Genomic DNA, 23,514 nt, shown 5'->3' on the forward strand with positions numbered 1-23,514 from the left:
ACCACACCAGCAGTCAGCATCTTCTCAACCTTTTTGTTTTTGGATTCTGTGAGATGGACTTGGGCTTTGAGGGCTATGAAACGTTATTAGTACAGAAGAAAGCTGGGATGGTTAATTTTATATAGCATCCTAACTAGATCACAGAGCACCCAGATACTTGGCTAAACATTACTTCTGGGCATGTCCATGAGGGTGCTTCCACATGACATTAACATTTGAATTGGTGGATTTAGCAAAGCAGATTCCCTTCCCAGGGTGGGTGGGCATCATCCAGTCTATTCAGGGCCTAAATAGAACAAAAGATAAAGAAAGGGAGAATTTGCCCTTTTTCTGCCTGACTCCTGGAGCTGAGACGTTGGTCTTTTCCTGTCCTTGGGCAGGGAATTACATCATCCATTCTCTGGTTCTCTGGCCTCCCACTCAGATTTAACTACATCACTGGCTTTCCTGGGTCTCCAGATTGCAGGTGGCATATTGTGGGACTTCTCAGCCTCTATAAGCATGTGAGCCAATCCCTCCTAGTAAATCTCTCATTATAAATATATCAACAGGATATCTATTAGGATATATGTCAATATGTTAATGGAATATATTTATAAAAGATATATTGATATATTTACTAGCAATAAATATGTCAACAGGATATATATTAATGATTCTTGTTCTCTGGAGAGCCCTGAGTAATACAGAAGCCAGCAGCAATAGTCAAGCTAAGTAATCTTAGGAACTTAATTCTGGATTGTGGAGACCTTTCTCCAGGCAATGCTTGGGGGTAATCTCTGTTATATTAGGTATGTCAGAGCTCTTGCAATGCGAGGGCTCCTGGCATCTTAGAAAATACCCTCTCTGATGTGGTCCCAAGCCAGCTGCTCTCCCCTAATCATCTCCAGAGGTAGACGGAGAAATATGCCAAGAAATAATGTGACAGCACCCGGCATATTTCTGCATTCTCTCTAAAGACTTCCACATCCTCACATGGCATGCTGCTTTTGGGTAAGAGAGCCCTGTGTTTAGACTCTTGGTAGTTGGCTCTTTCACATGGTGGCCAGAGTTCAGTCTGGGACAAGTGGCAGCGTCACTCCCTTTCCTATTTTTGCTAGAGGACTTTGATTTATTGGCATCCAAGTTCTCTGGCTGAATGACACTTGGCTGTTGGCAGGGTCACTTTCTGCCATTTTATGTTACCTATTGCCTTATGGAATGCTTTCATAACCTAACCGGCACTTACAACTCTGCTTTTTAACCTCTTCCTTTCCTGAAGAACACATTTTGGTCCCAAGGTGAATCGTTTCTAGTGAATGATCCTTTCAGAAACTGCTCTGGCTGCATGGAAGGAAAGGTGTCACCTGGATAGGCAGTGCCTCACTCTAGGATGGCCACAGGCAGGAAGCCACATGGGGCTGTGCTGAGCTTCGAATACCTGTTAAGCAACGTGCTTGGGGCACACAGCCCATTTTTCAGTTGAAAAGTAAAGTGTGTTTTACTATAAAATGGGTACAAAGATGAACTTTCAGTTTATCTGACAACATTGGTTATTGTTGTGAAGATCTACTGTTTACCATTGTGTACTGTCCAATATGGTAGTCACAAGCCATATGTGGATACTTACATTTAAATTAATTTAAATTCAATAAAACTTAAACCTTTAATCCCTCAGTTGCATCAGTCACATTTCCAGTGCTCAATAGCCACATGTGACTAGTGGCTACTGTATTGAACAGTGCAAGAAGAACATTCCCATTATCACAGAATGTTCTATTGGATGGTGCTGATCTATTTAATGAGGATGATAATATTATCTACCTCATAGGACTGTGAGGCCAATTAAATGAAATATTGCATGTAAAGTGCTTAGCATAATACTTTACACATGTACATGCTTGATAAATTATCCATGAAATAAAAATTCTGCTAAAAGGGGTCCACTTTAAGTACCAAATTTAGCTCAGGGAAATATCACGTAGATACCTCATGTGTAAGTGTAATTTCTTAGCACTGTCCCTTGCTGAGACTGGGGCTGTAGGAAGCATTGAGACTGATGAGGAGTCGGGTCCTCTCAGTGCCATTTGCACAGGGCACCATCATGGGCTGTTGTGGAGCCTGACTGGGGGATGGGGAGGGCTTGGGAACAGAATGAAGCAGGATGTGAACAGGGCTTCCTTCTATTTCAGAAAAAGTTTCAGCAGCAAAATGGATGAGATTATTGGGTTAATTGTTGGAGGAAGGAAGGTCAAGAGCCAGAGGAAGAAAAGGGTAGGTAAGACGCTGGGGAGGAGAGAGAAAGAAAGGTATATGACACAAAACAACTTTTCTGCACCAGGCATAGAAAGCTAAGCCTGGTTCTCATGCCCCTGACTCTTGGGCTAGTGTTGAACCTGCCAAGCTGGGATAAATACTCAAAACAGAATGATGTCCCTTGTGGTTTACCAGTTGCCTATAGGAGGAGATTTCTCATTGTCTGGAAAAACTTAGAATGTGGAGAGGGCCTAAAATACCTTGGTGCTACCTCAGCCATCATATAGTTGAAGTTTAAGGGCCACTGGTCAGACCTCTGGTCAGGCACTTAGCAAGTTCTATAGCTTGGGAGTCAACCTTCTAAAAATAGTGATAGAAAGCAGAACATGAGGCTGGGTATGGTGGCTCATGCCTGTAATCCCAGCACTTTGGGAGGCTGAGGTGGGTGGATCACTTGAGGTCAGGAGTTTGAGACCAACCTGACCAACATGGTAAAACCCCATCTCTTCTAAAATACAAAAATTAGCCAGGCATGGTGACTCATGCCTGTAATCCTGGCTACTCAGGAGGCTGAGGCAGGAGAATAACTTGAACCCAGGCAGTGGAGGTTGCAGTGAGCCGAGATTGTGCCACTGCACTCTAGCCTGGGCGACAGAATAAGACTCCATCTCAAAAAAAGAAAAAGAAAAAAAAAGCAGAACATGAGAAGAAAGGCATTTTCTACGCTCCCTGCCAACCTTCCTTCAGCCCCTACATAGTTTCCTCTGACCCACATTTTTCCCTGAAAGAGTTTCTTAAACTGGCCAAGGGCTGAAGCTGAGATGGCTGGACCGTGAAAGCCCAAGAATCCCAGGGAATAGGCCCTGAGGCTGCTACCTTATGACATTCTCACAAATTAATCACAGTAACAGTAACTAGTGCATACTTAGTGTTTACACTGTGCTAGACACTGTTCTAAGTATTGTACTCATTTAGTCCTTAAAGTAATCATATGTGGTACGGGTGCCATTTTTATCCCTAAAAAGGAAAAAAAGGGCAGAACATAGGCAGATGAACTTTAGAGAGGGATTGATTCCTGTTTTACTCACATGAGGTAGAAGATTCTACTAGTGCAAAAAACATTACTAGTGACAGGCAGGAACCCAGAATAGGACATGAGCTTATGATGAGGACTTACAGGGTCCATTTAGCATGGTGTTAGGAGCTCAGGTCTTGAAACCAGACTCCTGGGTTCAAATTCCAGCTCTACTATCATCTAACTATATGACTTTGGGCAGAGGTACCCCTACTCTCTGATTCTGCTTCTCAGCTGCTAAATGAGGCTAATAATAGTATCTTATCATAGAGTTACTGTGAGGATTGACAAGTCAAAGCCCCTAAAGCCAGGCCTGCCATATGGTCAGCACTCTGTGGGTGTGGCCGTTACTATTAGGAATGGGCCAGGCTGGCGTGGCTTCTCTTCCAGTGCTCTCTGCAGTCACAGCTGTACACTGTGGGTCAAGGACATCACAGTGTCGAAGGGGTGAGTACATTGGCTTTTTCCTTTACTGTCCTACTTGGAAAATAGGTCAACTCAAGGTTTCTTTCTTGCACATGTGAACTTGAAACATGCATCAGGCACCTGTAGATAGGGTTCTTCATTAATCCATTCACTCATGTACTTGTTCATCCAAATTCTAACAGAGACCCTATTAGGCACTTAAGTCAGTGGGGGGAAAGCGCAGCAGGTGGAAGGAATCTTCATTTAAATTCTGGATCCTTCCCTCACTAATCATGTCACTTTGGCATGTCACATCACCTGTCTGAACATCAGTTTTCTATAAAGTTAGGAGAAAACGAAGAAGATAAAGTATGAGAAGACACATGGAAAGCTCTGGAAAGTACTATACAAAGGTAAGTCTTGCCAACTGTGATAAGAAAGACAAAGAAATATGACATTTAAAAAGAAGTGCCAGAATGAAAAAGTGCCCCCAATCCGCCCAGTAGAGCTCAGGTAAGCTTTTGGATGAGGAAAGTAGTAATGGGAAAAGCAGATTCGGCCCCTGTCTGCCTCTATTTTGGGTTCCTGGCATTATTCTTTATAAGTGATTTCACTTCCGTTTGCCTCAGTTTCTCCTTGCCCCCAAAAGACATCACAAGTTGAAGTGTTGTGAGAATCAGATAATTAGCATCTCTCAATCCTTTCTAAAGAGAAGTGTTATAAATTCTTCAACACTATAAATATGGTCTCACATCTATTGCTCAGCACCTTGTGAGAAAAAAATCCCACCACTTTCTAAAATAATCTCAGCTTCTGAAAATAGCAATGGGAAAAAAATGACCTCTTGGAACTTCTTTAAATAGAATTCTCTGCTTCATCTCTCCTTAGGAGGTAAAGACTAGAAGAAGAGAGTCATTGTTGAGGACTTCCTGCCAATGGCTGATAAGAGGATCCTAGAACGCTGAAACACCGCACTTTTCTCTAAGCAGCATCCCAAACCCTACCTGATCCCTAACCCTTCCCTTCACCAAAGCTTCAAATCTGTCCCAATGTAGGGCAAGAGGTGTCGCCTCCCAGAGCCTGATGTCTTCAGTTCTCCTTCCCATGTGCAGAACCGAATTAGAGATCCACAGACCAGACAAATACTTTTGTCTCATAGCCTCATAGACTCTTAGTAGCCACCATTAGAAAATAACTTTATTCTGTAACCTACCTTGGCTTTATGGGAAGTGTTTGGACAGTGCTTGGCATTTAATCAGTGCTCAATGGTTGCAGATATTATAATGATTAGCTTACTAGACACTATATTATTTTATCTCATTCTAGGTTATACTGGCAGCCTACAGAAGCATGAATAGAGGTTTGGGCAGGAGGGTCCTTAGAGTGGTCATTATCCGGGTGCTTTGCATCAACAGTAGTCCTGATGAGATTATCAGAATGTTGAGTCAGCTGAGACATTTTCCATGGAGGTGTCAGGCCCTAAAATTGAGATAGTTCTAGAAAAACCAGGAGGGCTCACCTGGCTGCAAGGTAGAGGTAGTGGCCATCTGCTGGGGTTGTGGAGTCAGGGAGATCTGAATGTTGTCCTACAATATCTCCCTAATTTTAAAGCTGATGTCTAAAATTCTCTTGCAGGTGGTCAAGCCTCTCTAAGATCGAGAATGTGAATATAAAAGAGAGAGGGGAGGTGATTATTTAAATTCATCCTAGTGTAAATGACTGACCTGATATCTTCCCTTTGAGCAAATTCTAACAGGGAAGGAAAAAAGAATATAAAGATACTGACATCTGAAGAGAAGAAAGGGTGACAGAGTGATAGACGGGGTCAGTTATGTGGTGGAGGAGACTCCAACAACTACAATTTTCATACCCATGGTTTCCCATCTTTAGATGAAAAACGGAGGCATTTTAATTTAGTGACGTACTTAGTGTTAGAACTGGGTTAGAGTTAGGAGTCTGGGCTCCTGGCTCCTGCTATAGCATCTTCCCATCCCGCTGAATAGCTGCAACACTGGAGCAGAGATACCCAGTGAATTTCATTCTCCTTCCGGTTTGGTTTGGCCCAACCTCCTTTTGGCTGGAGGTGCCATGGCAGGTGACTCCGAGGACCCTGGGGCTGGTATGCTCCTGTGGGGCTCACTCACCTGTGGCCGCTTCCATATCACATTGGAGAGGCGTTTTTCCTGGAGCAGCTTCTGGCCTATGGAAGAATCTGCTGCAGGGAATGTCTCATCCTTAAACGTCTGGCCCATGCTCAGGCAGTAATCCCGCAAGGTGGTAAAGTCCTGGTCTTTGAACTTGATGATGGAGGTCTCCACTGAAGACTCCTGGTTATATGCCATGACTCTCCTTAGAAGACTTCCGAGGTCCTTTCCTGTTGGTGAGAAAAAGGGATACCTTTGGGGTAAGCCATCAAGTCCTTTGCACCATCAGATGTGAGCTCCAGATGGGCACTCTGATATACCACCCTTTACAGGTAGGGGACTGAGACTGAGTCTGCGCTGTCCCTGGTGGCACAGTCAGTGAGACTGAACTAGGATTCAAGCATCCTTACTCCCAGCTAACTTTTCAATCTGCTGTACAAAACAGCTCACCAGTATGCTCTCACATGCACAAGAGGCTATGGGGTACTAGTACATCTCATGACCATTTATTGAGCACTGCCAGGTGAAGAACTGGCAGATAGGTTTAAAAAAATTGCCCACAGCTTCCCTGAGTAGGAAGTGCACAGAGGCCCACGAGTTGCATTGGAAAGGTCACGGGGTGTTGGAGGGTTTAGTGGGGTGGGGGTAGAGGGGGTGGGTAGGAAGTGTTGGAAGAGATTGCCAGAAAGGTAGGTTGGAAAGTTGGGTGAGAAAATGTTTTATACCCCATAAGCTCTGCAGAGCTGTTGAAGAGGTGGGGCATGATCAGATCTGTACATAGAATGGGGTTGCTAGGAGCAATCTGGGGACCAGAGAGAGGGTGTGGGCAGGGACTGGATGCAGGAAGGAAGCCAGGAGCTGCTGCACTTGTCCACAGGAGAGACGGTGGTAGAGCATCAGAAGGGAAGATGGTGGGGTGTGGACAGATTTGGTGTAATTTTATAGGTGAAGAATTCAATATGGGGGATAGGGAAGGAAAAAAGAAAACAAAGAAAAGATAGTACAGTGAATATCACATGGGTTTTGAAGTTTGCTTTCTGTTTTCATCAGCTCCATACTGCTTCTGCAACTTGGAGTGGGTATTCAAGCCTGTGAACCCATTTTTCCACCTGTATGGATTGAAGCTATCAATCTCATAGGTTTGTTGTGATATTAAATAAGTTTTGACCTAACTGAGCAGAGTGACAGGCATGCAGTAGTCCCTTAATAAATGTTAGCATCCTAGCTTTCCTCGAGTTGACAAGGAAGGCTGAGGTTTCTTGTTCAGGCAGCCACAGGAATGTAACTGGTGCCATTTACCAAAAATGTACCACGTCCTCCATCTGTGAGGCTGGCCTGGATGGGAATCCTGAATCCATACTTCCTAGTTATGGGAATTGAAAAACCTTTCTGGTCCTTAAGTAGGACTTTTCAAGCTTCTTTGACCAGCGTCAGTGCAGATGGCACAAAAAAATCCAAAGGTCCGTGTGTTCTACCCATTTTCACTTCACAGTGGAAAAGGAAGCAGGTGATAATGAAGGAGCTAGGACTGGAAGGGAGTAAATTCTAAGGAAAGAATATGAACTCATAATCAAAATTTTGAATCCTAGAAAAATGAATGTAAACTTAACATAACTTAGCAATTTTCTTACAATTACCTTGTAATACCATGTGGCAAGTTATTTAGATAGCACAAATTCATAGACAGAATGTCACCAGTGAAGTGTCATTGTGCAAGCATATTTGAGGAGAATTGTGCATACAACTGTCTCAAAAACAAGATATGAATAATTTACATTTACATTTGAACAATTAGATTGGACCATACAGAACTGTCATTTTTGTAGGTCAAAAATGGTTGAATATAGTCAGTTTCATAGGGTTTAACCTAGGGTAAGAAATGGTTAAATACAAACAGTTCCATTTAGTTTAACCTAATACACATGTCCATTTCTTCAATCGAGTTCTTGGAGAATAATGGCACAAAATATTCAGTATGTCTCACCACTCACAATAGGGTTAAAAAGAGGGCCCACAACAAATTAAATAGTGATAAAGCTAAAATGTCAAAGTATCATTCAGAGTAAGAAAACAGTGATAGAAATCGATTGTCAGTTCAAGACAAAAGGCAATGGCACTCGATAATGAAGAGTTGTGAAAATCATGGGTCTACCGATTCTCTGTGTGTGCTCGGGGACAGTGGAACCAGTATAGCATTGCCAAGCCTCCTACCTCTCAGGAAAATATTGAATTACAATGTGTGATAAACTCTAGCAATGAGCTAATTTTGGTTTATGAAAACCAAATTATAGTTACCTTTAATAATACAATTATGGGATTGCCTGTAAGTAGCCCTTAATTGCATATAAAATGAAATTCTAAATAACTTTGTTTCATTTCTCCTTTGGAATTATACAAAGGTCTTACATGTGAGGATCAGTTCCTAGTTCATCTGGGGGGCCACCACTGTCCACTATTGGGTAGGGGACTGGCCACACTTTAGGAATTCACATTCTAAGATTCACTTGCCTCGTTTGTGAAATGGAGATGATACTATTACACATATTATAGGGTTGTTGTGAGACTCAGATGAAACCATGCTTCTAGAACACTCAGCACAGTGACTGGTAAGTAGAAAGCAGCCAATGCATGGTGGTTATTAGGATGATGATCATTGCTATTTTGAGCAGGAAAGGACTGTGCAGAGGCCCAATACTGTCTAAGACGAGGACTTGCTCATACTCAGGACAGGCTAGGCTCAGAGGGGCCTGCAGGGTGAGGGCCAGGATGTGCAGTCAGACCTGGGCCCTGGGCTCTGTTACTGCTCTGTATTCACTACATGGGCTGCCCAGGCATGGGGGAAGGGAAGGCTTGGGGACAGGCAGCAGGCTGGGTGTCTGCTGCTGAGGAGGTGGGCTGCTCTGGGAGGAGACTCTTGATGGGGAAGGGAGAAGCAGGCAGCAGAAGCTTGTTCCACCTCCACACACATAGTTTTCTTTCTCTCTGAGTTGCTCAGGGCTTCACCAGGGAACAGCCTGTAGGCTCATGTTCTCAGGAAGGGCCCACAGTACCTGACAACATTTCACTTTTGCGCACAGCAGAAGAGGATCACCTGATTTTCCTGCTGTCACTTTTGGGGAGGGCTTTCTGGTTCCTTCCTCTCTTCTCTACCCCATTTGTCTCACTTTGCAGGGTAGCTAAAGGTAGAAGAAGACTCAGCTTTGTTAATTTCAGGGGAAAAAAGAGATTGCTGAAAGGCCTACGTGATGTTCAAGACAAAGTTTATCTTGCTGCTGGGGCAGCTCTTGGGTGTTGCAAGAAAAGTCACACAAGAGGAGCTAGAAACATCACAAAAATAATTGATATAAAGTTCTTCACGTGAGAAGCTTGTGTAAGCTCATGAATCAAGCTTCATGAATCTGAAGCTTGCTTCAGAGAAGCAAGCAGGAGCTGCAGCTGGGAGTTACAAAGCCTCTTTAGCTCCCCTTGGTGTCTATGAAAGGAGCTTCCCTGTGTCCTCTGCTGAGTTGGGTGACTTAGTGAGCTCAGGTTGCCATAGCAAAATACCACTGACTGCGAGGCTTAACCGCATTTATGCCTGAGGTTGCAATTTTTTGAATTTTTGCAATCAGACCTTGGCGATGACCTTGAGCAGTATGATATAAATAACTCCCATATGCTTAGTGTTCCAATAATGGAACACTAGGCATAAATGGGTTAACAACAGGATTTATTTCTCACAGTTATGGAGGCTGGAAGTCAGAGATCAGAGTGCCAGTATGTGGTGGAGGGTGGGGAAGAGATCTTTTCCTCATCCTCTTCTTATAAGATCACAGTTCTATCAGATTAGTCCCCACTCTTAAGATCTCTTTTAAGCTTAATTGCCTCTTAAAGACCTTATCTCTAGTTACAATCATGTTGGGGGTTAGGGTTTCATATGAATTTGTTGGGGGAGGGGAGCAGTACAATTCAGACCAAGGCAGTGACTAACCCCAGCCTGATCCAACAACTCTCCTATCCCCGGCTGCATACTTCAGGGAGTGTGCACATCAAAGGGGAATTGGGTCATGTCGGTAAGGTTCTCAGAGAATAGACGGAGGATGCCAGTGGACACAAGAACAAATGACAGAGCAGCAACAGTGATAAGTATGTAAACATTATTTGAATTAATGGAAACATGATGAGGGCTCCTTAATGGGAGATATGTCTTATATACTGCTGAGTATCTTGATCTGCCAGCACGTAGCGCCAGACCTTGCACATAGTAGGTATTCAAAAAAATCTCCTCAGTGTCAGCAGATTAAATATTACATATCAGCTATTCTTGGATGTGTTCTATGATGCAGTTGCTTCATGAAACCCTCCACAAATAACAAATTATGAAGTGAAATTATTTTGGAAAATACCTGATACTGAACAGTCTTTATGGAAATTCACAAAAAGCTCCAAGAAGCCCTCTGATAAAGAAACTTAAGTTTGCTCCCAGTGTTTCACACATATAACCAATAAGTCCTTTTATTGGAGAACTTTTATAAATATTTCATGGAAAAGATGCACAAGAATTAAGTGACTTCAGAACATCCTGACTCAAGTCCTCATTCTACCCCGTACACACTAAGCACCTCAGTTTCTTCATCTGTCAAATGGACACATGATACTTTGTTGAAGAATCAAATAAGAAAATATATGGAAGGAGATTTAAACCATGAAATATTTTATGAAAAGATATTCATTACTATTTATTTATCTGACTAATCTTGTCCTAACCTGCTTGTATTTCTCTCTCTCAGAAATAAATAGTTGTAAGAATACACAGATAAATTACCTAAATTACATCTGCCCAGAAACATGAAAAGGGCATTTATTGTCCCAGTTTCTCTCTTTTCCCTGAACTATGTGTTGTTCTTCTACATGAAAATTCACAGGAGGAATTCAATAACAATAGAATATTTAGGTAAACCTCAAATATCTGGAATTAAACACACTTTTAAATAATTTATGAGTCAGATAATATCATAAGAGAGTTAGGAAGACCTGACATAAGCAGAAGGACATAAACAAGAAAGATAAGAGCAGAAATTAGTAAAACAGAAGACAGATAAGAGCAGAAATTAATCAAACAGAAGACAGACAACAGATAAAATGAACAAAGCAAAAATCTGCTTCTTTGAAAAGATCAACAACATTAATAAACCCCTAGTCAACTTGATCAAGAGCGAAAGAGAGAAAATGTAAATTGCCTATATTATCATATGATAAAGGGGTTATCATCACATGTCCTATAGACATTAAAGGGCTAATAAGAGAATACTACGAACAACCCAATGCTAACAAATCTGCTAAGTTGCATACAATGGATTAATTTCTTGAAAAATACAATTTATCAAAGTTGACACAGAAGAAACAGAAAATCTGAATAATGCCATATATAGTAAAGAAATTGAATTTACTATCAAAAGCTTTCTCCAGAAGAAACCCCCAGGCTCAGATAGTTTCAGCAGTGAATTCTGTTACACCTTCAAGGACAGAGTAACGCTAATCTTACATGAACTTCCTCAGAAAATAGACAAGAAGGGAAATATAGCTGAACTTATTTTTATCAGCTCAGCAAAATACTAAAAACAAAACCTCATAAAGAAATCTTCTTCCTCAAAAAAAATTACAGACCAATATTCTCATGAATAGAGAAGCAAAGAGCCTTAAAATTTTAGCAAATCAAATCCAATAATGTTAAAAAAAAAAAAAAAGAAGATACCACATCATAAGTTGGGTTTATTCCAGGAATGTTAGGTTGATTTATATTTTTAAAAATCCACCTGCAATCTACCACAGTAAAAAGCTACAAAGACATAATTTATGATAAAAACTCTCAGAAAACTAGAAATAGTAGGTAACATCCTCAGGAGGGTATCTGTGAAAAATTTACAGCTAACATAATATTTAATGATGGAAAGTGCATTTTCTTCCCTTTACGATCAGAATCCATGCCCATTGTTACAGTTCTATGTACCACTGTTGTGAAGGTCCTAGTCAATGCTACAAGAAAATTAAAGGCAAAAAGATTAGAAACAAGAAGAGAACTGCTCCTATTTTGGTGTTTTGATTGTAGGAAACCTACAAAACAACTACTAGAACTAATACTTAAATTTAGTAAGGTCACAAGATACAAGGTTAATATTTAAAAATTGTATTATTATATAATAGCAACAAAAAATAGCAGAATAGTAACATCTAAAATGCAAAATACTTGGGGAAAAAATCTAACATTAAAGATATTAAAGATATCTACAAAAAAACTATAAAACATTGCTGAGAAAAATTAAAGAAGAACTAAATAAATGGGGAGATATATCCGGTTCATTTATTGGAAGGCTCAATACTGCCAAGATGGCAGTTTTTTCCAAATTTTTCTATAGGTTCAATACAAGCCCAACCAAAATTCTAGCATGCTTTTTTTTTTGTTGTTAGAAATTGATAAGCAGATTCTAAGATTTACATCTAAATATGAGGAACCTAGAATAACCAAAGCAATTTTTAAGAAGAAGAAAAAACTGAAGGACTTACCCAATCTGACTTCAACACATGTTAAAAAGCTACTGTACTGGCAAAAATATAGACAAATAGATCAATGGAGAAGGGTGGAGAATCTAGAATAAATCAACACATATATGGCCAATTAATTTGAGAAAGGTTTCAAGGCAATTCAATGGGGGAAATAAAAGTCTTTCCCAAAAAATGGTGCTGGATCAACAGGATTTCTAAATGGGAAAAGTATAAACAAACATGGATCTTACTTCACACCATACACAAAAACCAAGTCAAAATGATCATAGACCTAAAGGTAAAACTTAAATTATAATACTTTCAGAAGAAAACATTTGCAAACTTGGGATAGGTAAATGTGTTTTTGATAGAATACAAAAAAATATGAGCCATACAAGAAAAAAAATTGATAAATTAGACTTCATTAAAGGTTTAAAAGACACCATTAAAAAAACACAAATACATATTTCAGACTAGGTGAAAATATTTGCAGCACATATATCAGACAAAGGACTTGAATCCACAACATATAAAGAACTCTTACAAATCAATAATAAGAAAAAACCCATTAAAATGGCCAAAAGATTTGAATAGACACATCACCAAATAATATATAAAAACAGGCAATAACCCAACATGAAAAGATGTTCCACATCATAAGTTATCAGTGAAATGCAAATTCATACCACAGCGAAAGCTCACTATAGACTGTTTTCTAATGGCCTAAAATGTAAAAAGACTGATCACAGTGTTTATGAGGAGATGGGAAACTGGAACTTTCATACACTCTCGGAAGATATGTAAACTGGTATGACTACATTAGAAAACAGTGTGGCAGTTTCCTAAAATGTTAAAACATACACTTACAAAATGATTCAGTCATTCCGGTCCTAAGAATTTACCCAAGAAAAGTGAAAGCATATGTTCATACAAAGACTTGTGCATAATCAAAACAGACTTATATTTAATAGCCAAAAGTTGGAAACAACCCAATGTCCGTCAAAAGTGAATGAATAAATTGTGATGTACCCATAAAATAAGGTACTACTCAGCAATAAAAAGAAATGAATTATTGATACATGCAACAACATGAATAAATCTCTAAAATCATTATGCTATGTGAAAGCCAAAGTAGAATACATATTATATCACTCCATTTATATAAAATCCTAGAAATGCAAACTAATGTACCGTGATAGAAAGAAGTTCAGTGGTTGCTCAGAAATGGGGGTAGAGGGAGGAATGGGTTATGAGAAAACTTTTGGGGGTGACAGAAATATTTTTTATTTTGAGTGTCATGATGATTTCACATGTGTATACACGTGTCAAAACTCATCAAAGTTTACACCTTAAATATATGCAGTTTTTATATATTCTAAGTAGAGTTGTTTCAAAAATTAAATGCTGTATATAGTTTATACAGTCTTCAGTAATTTGCTTCCCCCTGCACCCGATGGTTAAAAAGCAGCAGGATTTCATTTATCTCACTGCTGTATGTTATACTATGATTTATTTGTACTTCTTCTCTCAATGGACGTTTAATGCTCTTCTCTTTGTTTTAATGAAAAATTATGCTATAAATGTTATTGTACGTATCTCCTGATAAACATGCAAGAGTTTCTCTAGTTTACATTACAAGTAGAACTTTTGGGTTTAGGGAGCACACATACTCAACCTCATTAAGTATGCCAAATTATTTTCCAAGGTTGTACCAATTTATAATTTCACCAACAGTGTAAAAGAGTTGCCATTGCTATATATCCTCACTAACTCTTGGTATTGGCAGGCTTTTTATTTGTACCCATCTCGTGGGAGTAAGTGGCAACTCCTGTGGTTTTAATTTGTTTCCCTGATTACTGGTAAGATTGAGCATCTCTCACTATGTTTATTCTCCATTCATGTTCCCTCTCTTGAGGAATGAATATTCATATTTTGTGCCCATTTGTCTATTGAGTTGTCTTTTTCTTATTGATTTGTAGGAATTCACTACTCACTCTGCATATTCGTCTTTCATTGGTCATATGTCTTGTAAATATCTTCTCCCAGTTTGTGTCTTATCTTCTTAACTCCTTTACAGTGTCTTTTGTTGAACATCAATATTCTTTACACTAATACAAATGTACTACAAATATTTGCTTATAAGTTTAATTTTTATAAATTGAGCCAATATTAATTCTTATGGGAATTTAATATAAGAAACTTTGTAAGAGATTCTCTTTTTAAAATAGAAAATTTGTAATCAGCACATTCTTCTGAAACACTGATTTAAAATTTTCTTATAGCTCTATAATAATATTTTTAAGAAGTCCAACATATATATCAAAATTCTGAAATAGACTTGCAGAGAAATACTTTGAGTACTTAGGAAATAATGCTGGTATCTGTATTGGCAAATATAGCTTTGCCAAAGCCAATTACTTAATTTTCCCTCCCTTTTCCTTTCTTCCCCAAAATATAGTCCTTACTTTGAAGAAAGATATATATATATATATATATATATATATATATATATATATATATATAAATATCTTGATTTTTAAAATGTATTTGATAAAATCTCCACCTATTCCCTGTGTGTCGACTAGATTAACAGTAAAGTAGAATACAGCATAGTAAACAGAATTCGCAGTTTGACCCAGAGATTATGGATGAATGGTCTGGAGTAGCTAAGAATCATTGCATTGTAATAGTCACACAGTTCTGTCCCGTGTCCTGTCCTATTCTACATTTTTATCTTAGTCCTCAAAGAAGATGTTGAAATAAAAATGAAGATCCTTTTCAACTCTTTCATCATTTTTAATAGTGGAAATCAAGAACAATTAACCAAGCAGATAGCAGAATCAAAATTCTAAATGACTTCAAAACCAAGAAGATGAAATTAACTAAGGGAACTGCAAATCTATCTTTACATTTAAAAAGTTAACTATGCAAGTAAATAGTGAGCAGGATCTGTCTTGGGTAAATTTCATTTTGAAAATATTTTGTATACCTCACTTGACTTCCTATTTAAAATGAGACAAAACTACGAAAGATGTGGCAGGCTCTGACCAGCTTCAACATCAGTAAGGCACTGCTCTAGACAGGCTAGCCCCAGGACCTTGTACAAAGCCGCTCTTGACCCCACGTGGACATCTGTGTTCAGCTCTAGGGGCCACATTCCAAGAGGCTCATCGGCGCTCTCAATGGTATCTGAAAATGAGTGTTTGAGTAACGTAAGGGTGCCTGGCAGGGAGGCAAGCCCATTGCTTGCAAGCACGGGCTCCTGGCATGCAGTTATATCCACCTAAAAGAGGTGGCAAATTTTCATATTGGCAAAAATGTGCCATACGGGCAGGAGGCAGTCCAGCTAAATAGACAGGAAGCCTGGAAATCCCTTCCTGGGAGGAAGAGTTGGAGATCTAGAGAGGTTTACTGGGAAGAAGGCCAACTGAGGGGCCTTCAGTGACTCTCAGACTCAGCACCTGCAGCCCAGGTCCCCCTCCCTCCAGAATAATCCTGCTCTAAGAGAGCAGATATTTAACTACCTCTGGCCCCACAACCGTACTCCCAACCCCTGAGTTTCCATACCGCCAAGGTTATGCTCCAGTTCAGGAAACTGAACTCTGCCTTGTGTCTTAAGGAAAAAGGAAAAAGAAACAGCATGGAACGGTGCTCACAGGCACATAGAATCAGGTTGAAACTTGGGTTTGAATCCAGCTGTCCCTTACTGACTCAATGATCTTGGCCAATACTCTTAATATCTCTGAGCCTCCTTTCCTTACCTATAAAGTGGACGGGAGGTGGAGGTAATAAAACCAGCCTCGTAGCAGCAGACAGATATTAAATGAGAAGATTCTTGTTAAGAGCTTGGTGTGGCACATAGTAAAAGCTTGTGTCCATTATGCTATCAGAAACTCCTTGAGAATCCTGCCTGGCCCTGAACTTGAGCCCAGTGACTACAACCCTGTACCAGCTGATGGGCATGCCAGGCACCTGCCAGTCACCTCTGAACTCCCAACCTCAGGTATCTCCAGGTTCCAGAGTTGTGTTCTTTCCATGTGTTGAGACTGTCACCTCCTCCACCTGCCTGGCAGAAACACTGGGTGCACATTTACCTCTGGCCCTGAGCCATGCTGTAGACCACGCTGTCTGCATCTCCAGCTGGGCCAGTGTCCCACAGCCTCTACCCTGTCCCAGGGGGCTTTCTCCTCCTCTGCTTACCCTGCCCTACATGACAGCCAGGTGTCCCTGGGGCCAAACACATGTCCAGTGGAAAGGATATGAATGCAAAGGAAGAACATGTGATCTGTACAGTTCAGAGGGTGGAAAGAGTCAGAAATTTGGGGAAGTGTGATTTTGATTAGACTTTCTGCAATGATGGAAGTGTTCTATATCTGTGCTGTCTAAGACAGTGGCCACTGGCTATATGTAGCTATCGGGCACTTGAAAGATGGCTAGTGCAATTCAGGGGCTGGATTTTAATTTTTATTCAATTTTAAATCATTTACTTTTAAGTGAAAATATTCGCATGCAGCCTTATTGGATGGTATTGAAGAAGAGAACTGCTAATGACATGAATTACCACAGAACAAAGAAGGCCGTGAACACTCTTGGGTGGAAATGGTTGAGCAGAGGCTGGATGTCTCTACACGGCGGCCAAGAATAGCCCTTGGATTGGGCAGATCCCTTCCAACTTCAACCTGCTGGGCTCTCTCTTCTTTTCGTCAGCGTCATATTTTGGGTACTAAACCACTTAGCAACTTTCTGCCAGTGATGGGACTACCTCCCTGCCTCAGTGACAGGTTGCCCTGGTGTCCCTGTCCGCAGGATGCTCCTAGCATATCCCAGCAACAAAGGGTAATTTTGCTTGCATTTTGTTTTCAATCAGCTATGAAACAGGAAGCTGCATTCAATGGTTCCCTGCCCAGGAGTGCTGCATGCGGCCCTCTCCTGGCTGGTGTTTTTCAGAACAATGGAAATAAATCTGATGTAATGTAGCAGAACACGACAGGGGACGGTTTTCCCCTTAACAAATACTCATTTGAAATGGTGCCCAAACCCTGCACGAGGAGCAATCTATTTCCCACAACAGTGTTCCAGCAAAACCCATTACTAATTCCACAACTCAAATTAAAACTAACAGAGCTTGAAGGCTGGAGCTGACGCTCTCTCTGCTGACAAGGAACAAGGGTGGGGGAAGGGGTCTGCGCACTTGTGTGTGTATGTGTGTGTTTAATTACACTGTTTAACACATCGAGAATAATTTAGCTACCCGAGTGGAGAAAATAGGCACTTAACTGCTCTCTGGTGGGAAAAAGATGTGCAAACCACTTTCAGTTATATACCTTCTTGGCGTACCTCAGGGCTTTGAGGAGAGAGAGGGAGACAGAGAGAGTGAAGCAGAGAGAGAGAAGAGAGCAAGGGAAGGGGGTAGAAGGAAGGAAGACAGAGAAGGGGAAAAGGAAGGAGGAAGAAGAGAGGCGGGTGGGAGAGAGAGGGAAGAAGACAGAGAATTTTGTGTGGATACAAATCTACAGCAAGTTGGGAGAACATGTGACTACTTCTCAGAGAGCTTATATGAGATGGTGTAAGTGTGAGAATGAGCTTAAACATCGGGTTTGAAAATGGAACTTAACTGCCAGACCAGTGCTGTCCCTGAGCCACTCTGTACTTCAGAATCATCTCAGCAAGTTTCTTCCATGCATGTGTGGCCTGAAGACCATGGTGGGATTAGTGGCCCCCAGAAAGGTGGACCTCAGAGGAAGACTATGCAGAGCTCACTTTGCAGAAGGGGAAAGTGGGGCTCAAGGTGAAACAGGAAAAGTTTGGGCAGCGCTTGAGCTTGACTCCTGTCCCGCCCCCAGCTTCGAAGCTGGGGTGATCTGGCCTGTGAGCAAAGCATGCCTCTGTCCCTGCCAAAGGCATCCTACTTTGTGCCTAATCAGGGCTGAGAGGCGCACGGGCAAGCTAGTGTTTCTCATCATCTGAGATAACCTCTAATCCACCAAGGGCCAGGAAAGAGGCTATGAAATGAAATGAAAGAAGCCTCTCTCGTGTCTTCAGATGTAGAAAGCTACATAGACCTGGAACAGGTGCCAGAAAGTAAGTGCTCAGAATAGACCTCTCTATTGCCTGCCAGTGACTCTGGGTTCAGCACTGGAGCTGACTGCCAAGGAGATCATCAGCTTGGCACAAGAGAGGCAGAAAGCAGAAGCGACTTTCTGAGGTTCCATAGGCAAGGCAACCCCAGTCTCTTCTCTCCCTACTGCCCTTGCTGTGCGGACCCAGCCTCTTCCTGAATCATAGCACAAGGGAGCTTGGAAAGCTCTGCTGATGGGCCCTTCTCAGGAGACCCTGGAGGTAACCAAGAGAAGGTTTGCCTGACAGAAAGGATCTGTGTAGCTCCACTAAACTCTATGGGCCTTGGGCACGTTGCTCCCTCCCCTAGCCTCGGTCTCCTCACTTGGAACACTAAGAAGGTTGGTCCCACTCTTCTAAGTGCTTTTCCGCTGTAACATTCTATATTTCTGGAACTGAGATGACAGGTTTTATGTAGCCTCAATGATACTGTTAGACAATAAAATGGGAACCCACAGAATGTATTATTCCTTTCAATTAAGTTTAGGTTTGTGCCAACACACACAAAAAACAAACTTGTATTGGCATGGAAATCTCCTCCTTTCCCCTCCCTAGAGGTATTTGATAGGTGTCATTCAATTAGATAGGGTTGAGTAGACTCAACTATAGTCTAAGGACGAGGTAGAGCATTCTTTTTTCTGGGAACTAAAACTATATGAGTCTCAGAAACACTGTGTAATATTTCATCTGTGCTTAGATTTCTCGGCACGGTTTTTTTCTTTTTTCATCCTTGAAGAAGAGATGCACTTCTCATTTAGCTAATTCAAATTTTTTCTGAAACAAATACAAATTTGGTGGACTTAGGAGGTTGGGGCCTGCCATGTACCAAGTTAAAATGCAGGGTCTTGAGAGCCGCTGTTTCAGACCAGTACTCCCCAGGCAGACCCTCGGCTCCGGGCCTGCTCACTTCCCAAAGGCTTGAACTGCAGAAGGCTAGGTTTGGGGTCTTTTTCCTTTCTTTTTTTCAAGGTTCTTTGGAAGCCGAGGCCACACTTATATAATCCGTTTAGTCTTAAAGGATTTCCCTGGGCCTATCTCCTTAGGCTTTTTCATTTAAATGGACAAAGAGAAACAGAAAATGGATGAGTGCCGGGCATGGGGGCTCACAACTGTAATCCCAGCACTTTGGGAGGGTGAGGCGGGTGGATCACGAAGTTAGGAGTTTTGAGACCAACCTTACCAACATGGTAAAACCCTAAAAATACAAAAACTAGCTGGGCATGGTAATGCGCACCTGTAATCCCAGCTACTCAGGAGGCAGAGGTTGGAGTAAACCAAGATTACGACATTGCATTCCAGCCTGGGTGACAGAGGGAGACTCCGTCTCAAAAAATAAATAAATAAAATAAAAAATAAAATAAAATAAAAAGAAAATGAATGAGGCAGAGGCCAAGACAGAGCAACCGCACAAAGAGAAAGCCAAAGACTGGCTGGGTGACAGAAAGGAAGCCAGGGACAGCCAATCAGCAGGGATGGAGACTGAGGAAGAGAGTGGGAGGAATGAGATGGCCCAGACGCAGAGAGGACAAAGTCCACCAGGAGAAGGGATTCTCACACCAGCCCAGCATCAACGGCGCCAGAATTGTGTCCATATATCGCCCTGTTTTCTTATCCTTCAAGATGTGAATTCTCAAGGCATGGCTGGAAAACAAGGAATGCAGATGCTGTGACTCTCGGATGGAGCTTTTTAAAGACCACTGCCCCTCTGCTGCCTCTAGCCACAACACAGTAGAGAGAGAAAGGACAGTGGAGCCAGCTGTTGGACCCCTGGCCCGGATACCTGGGCATCCCAATCTGTGCCTGGTCATTCTGGGTCTCTCAGGCCTGACCTGTGGAGGCCGCAGAGGCGAGTGGGCTGAGCCCTGGAATGGGAGCTCTGGTGGAGGGGTGGCGGGGGGTTGGAGACAGATCCAGTAGTACCAGTGACCAAGCACGTTGGCTAAAGGAGCCATTCCTTTTTCAGACCTGGTGCTCAGAGAGACACAACGAAGGTCCCCATGGAGGCCCAGGCCAACCTTCTTGTTCTGGAGCAAGCTTCCATCCAAGCAGGTGGGGTCCCATCTCTGGGGTCAGGGTGTGGACCAGTGGGAGGAGAAATGTTTTTCAAAAATAAGAGCTTTCTATATTAAATATGTTAAAAGGCAACAAGAAAAAGAAGGAGCTTAGAATGTGTATGTGCATGCATGTGTGTGTGTGTGTGTGTGTGTGTGTGTGTAAATGCAAATGTAAACATGTCTAAGTGAGTGAGTGAAGCAGAGAAAGGCAGGCTGGGGAGGGTGGTGGTTAGGCCCCTGAGGTTTCCCTTGTTCCTTCTGTCATTCTTTCCTTCTCCAGCCCTAAGAAACGGGGAGAGCCAGAGCTTCTGAAGGCAAGGGCTGAAGGCAAGAAAGAAAGACAGAGGAAAGAGAGAGGAGCAGAAACGACCTAAAAACCAGCTCGTGCAGGGCCCACTGGGGAGATGGTGGGAAGGATAGGACCTGGGGCAGGGGGTACAGGCCTGGGAGCCTCTGCCTGAGAAGAGAGGGAGACGCAGTCCCGGGAGACCTCCGCCCCTCTTGCTGTCTGGCCTATGTTCCAGAACAGGCAGGGAGCTGTGGGGAATCCCCGTGCCCACCTAGGGAAGATGACCTGGCTGAGGAGGAAGACAGTTTGAGGACAGGTCTGAGGGGATGGTAGCACTGGCTCAGGACAGCCCCTGGGTTGACAGAACATGCTTGGGGTGGTCTTTTGGCTGGAGTCCCAGGAGCCAGCCCCTGCAGAAAGCCTCTGCCCTCATCTCCCCGCAGGGCCATGCCATCTGACAGTATCTTAAGTTCCTGCAAGAAAGCTAGAGCTTTCTGAGATGGGGCTTAATGGTATATGTAGTTCAGCTGGTTGACAGCCACATCTGGTTAAGGATTAGACTGGGGAGAAGAGAGAATGTTTGGCGAGGGGAATGGGGGCAAAGTTTCCTGTCATCTCTCCATCACCTCTCCGGCCTCAGGCCCTTGAGAACCAGTGGTCTCTAGTGGGCCACTGGGTGCATCTCCCGAAGGCAGGTGTGTGGTTCTGATGGAGACAGCGCCCCTCGTGTCTCTGGTCTGCAGGCTGGGACGGGGTCTGGCTCAGTTCTCTGAGCTGTGTGGGAGGTGCTGGTCAGACCCTGGTCCACAGGCATGGGAGGTGGACATGGCAGGGCTGTCCAGTGGAGATCAGAGGGCAGAGTGCTGCCTGAGGGACCATTATTTCAGAGGGAAAGGAAATAAACCTCCTGGCTACTCCCAGTTTTAAACATCCCTCAGGACTTACTTGGCTGAAGTGAGGATATTAACCCCCGAGTCCTGGCTGTCCTCCAGCCCAAGTCCTTAGAGGCAGCTCATCACTCCGGCCACTACTGTGGGACATGGTACACGTCCCATCTCATGTCCAACTCACCAGAGAGGGTGGCAGTGGGCAAACCTCCACTTCATACCCCTACAACTTGTCTTAACAATTTGGATCTCTTTATTCGCTAGTCTATCTCTGAGGCAACGCAAGAGGTAGACGAGGTGACCTTTAGCTGCCTTTCAACATGAGTATTATGGATTACAAGAGGTTGGGACACCCCTTGGGGATCGCCTGGTTCACTCTTCATTATTGAGATGAGGAAACAAGGCTTGGCTGAGCTTTCCTGGTTGTTTCCTGGGAGAACGAGCTCTGCAGATTGGTAAAAGCTTCTCATGCACCACACAGCCTTCCTTATACTGCAGAGGTTTTTATTCAACAGGGTTTGTGCAAAGCAAAAGGTAGTGCATAGTGGAGAAGAGTCCCCTGATAATTCAGGAATCAAGAAAAAAGAGACTGAGCCCATGAACACATGGTCCAAAGCTGTGTTTTCAACTGGAGTTCAGTATGGGAAGTTCTGGTGCATTCAGTTCAACTGGTTCCTTTGTTTTGGCCTTCTCAGAGCCTTTTTTTTGAGACAGAGTCTCACTCTGTCACCCAGGCTGGAGTGCAGTGGCACGACCTCAGCTCACTGCAACCTCCACCTCCCTGGTTCAAGCAATTCCCCTGCCTCAGCCTCCCAAGTAGCTGGGATTACAGGTGCATGCCACCGTGCCCGGCTAATTTTTTTGTATTTTTAGTAGAGATGGCGTTTCACCGTGTTGGCCAGACTGGCCTTGAACTCCCGACCTCAGACAATCTGCCTGCCTTGGACTTACAAAGTCTGGGATTACAGGTGGGAACCGAGCCTTTTTAAGTAAATTGGAATCATAACTCTCTGAGGAGGGAAGAGTAGGAGGCAACATTCATCCAAATATTTGATCATAAATGCTTTATATCAAGGAGCCCCCAGCAACAGCCCCCAAAATTGGTGTTGTATGTAAACCATGCTTTAGGAAACACTTGTCCAAAAGCTAGAGTCCCAAAGGTGGTAGAAAATCAACACCTCCTCTTGATTCTGCTCTGATGTTTTCCATGGCTGTGGACTTTCTTGCTGTCTATCAGTGGCATGCTACACCATGGACAATTCTGAGAGAGTTAGGATGCCCTCAACCTGACTTCTTCCAAACACTGAGGAGAGATGGAATGGGCCAGCCTATCCAAGGTTCCCTTTATGGTTTTTCTCATGGGAGAAAGAGGTGACATCTAGGCAGGAACACTGGTGCCGTACACAGTGCTTGGCAGATATTAATGATAATTCAGTCTTTATTAAACCTTTCTTAGGTGCCATCTCAGGTTCTCTTAGCCTCAACCTGTCTCTAGGACTCTTGGTTCCTTTTTTACTCCATCCAAGGAAGTGGCTCTTCTGACCACTTCTGGACTCAGATGAGGTGCCAAGCCTCTAGCAATTAGATCTAGTTTTCCCACTGGCTGCCATGGGGGTCAGAAGACACAAGCTGGAAGTGCAGGACAGTTAACTCCCCATAGGGCAAGCTTTGAACAATAATAGAAGACAGAGAGTGAGCCAGCAGATAAATGTCCTCTTTACCCTTGCTCGGATGGACTGTTCCAAGGCACAATGCATCTGCAGTGCCAGTCCAGCGGGGTCCTGCT

The 23,514-nt window shown here is 42.7% G+C and overlaps 1 protein-coding gene across 3 annotated transcripts in view; it reads right to left on the reverse strand.

The window, feature by feature from the left end:
• CAPN13 (calpain 13) overlaps positions 1-23,514 on the reverse strand; it is a 105,156-nt gene that overhangs the window by 77,900 nt on the left and 3,742 nt on the right. For all 3 annotated transcript variants that reach the window (XM_009183941.4, XM_009183946.4, XM_003908468.4), the window contains exon 2: positions 5,860-6,089. In XM_009183941.4, coding sequence (XP_009182205.1) covers positions 5,860-6,057 — 198 coding nt within the window. In that variant the 5' untranslated portion in view covers positions 6,058-6,089. The remainder of the gene's footprint in view (positions 1-5,859; positions 6,090-23,514) is intronic.

The sequence above is a fragment of the Papio anubis genome, chromosome 14 (assembly GCF_008728515.1).
Source record: "Papio anubis isolate 15944 chromosome 14, Panubis1.0, whole genome shotgun sequence".
NCBI classification, from domain to species: Eukaryota; Metazoa; Chordata; class Mammalia; order Primates; family Cercopithecidae; genus Papio; species Papio anubis.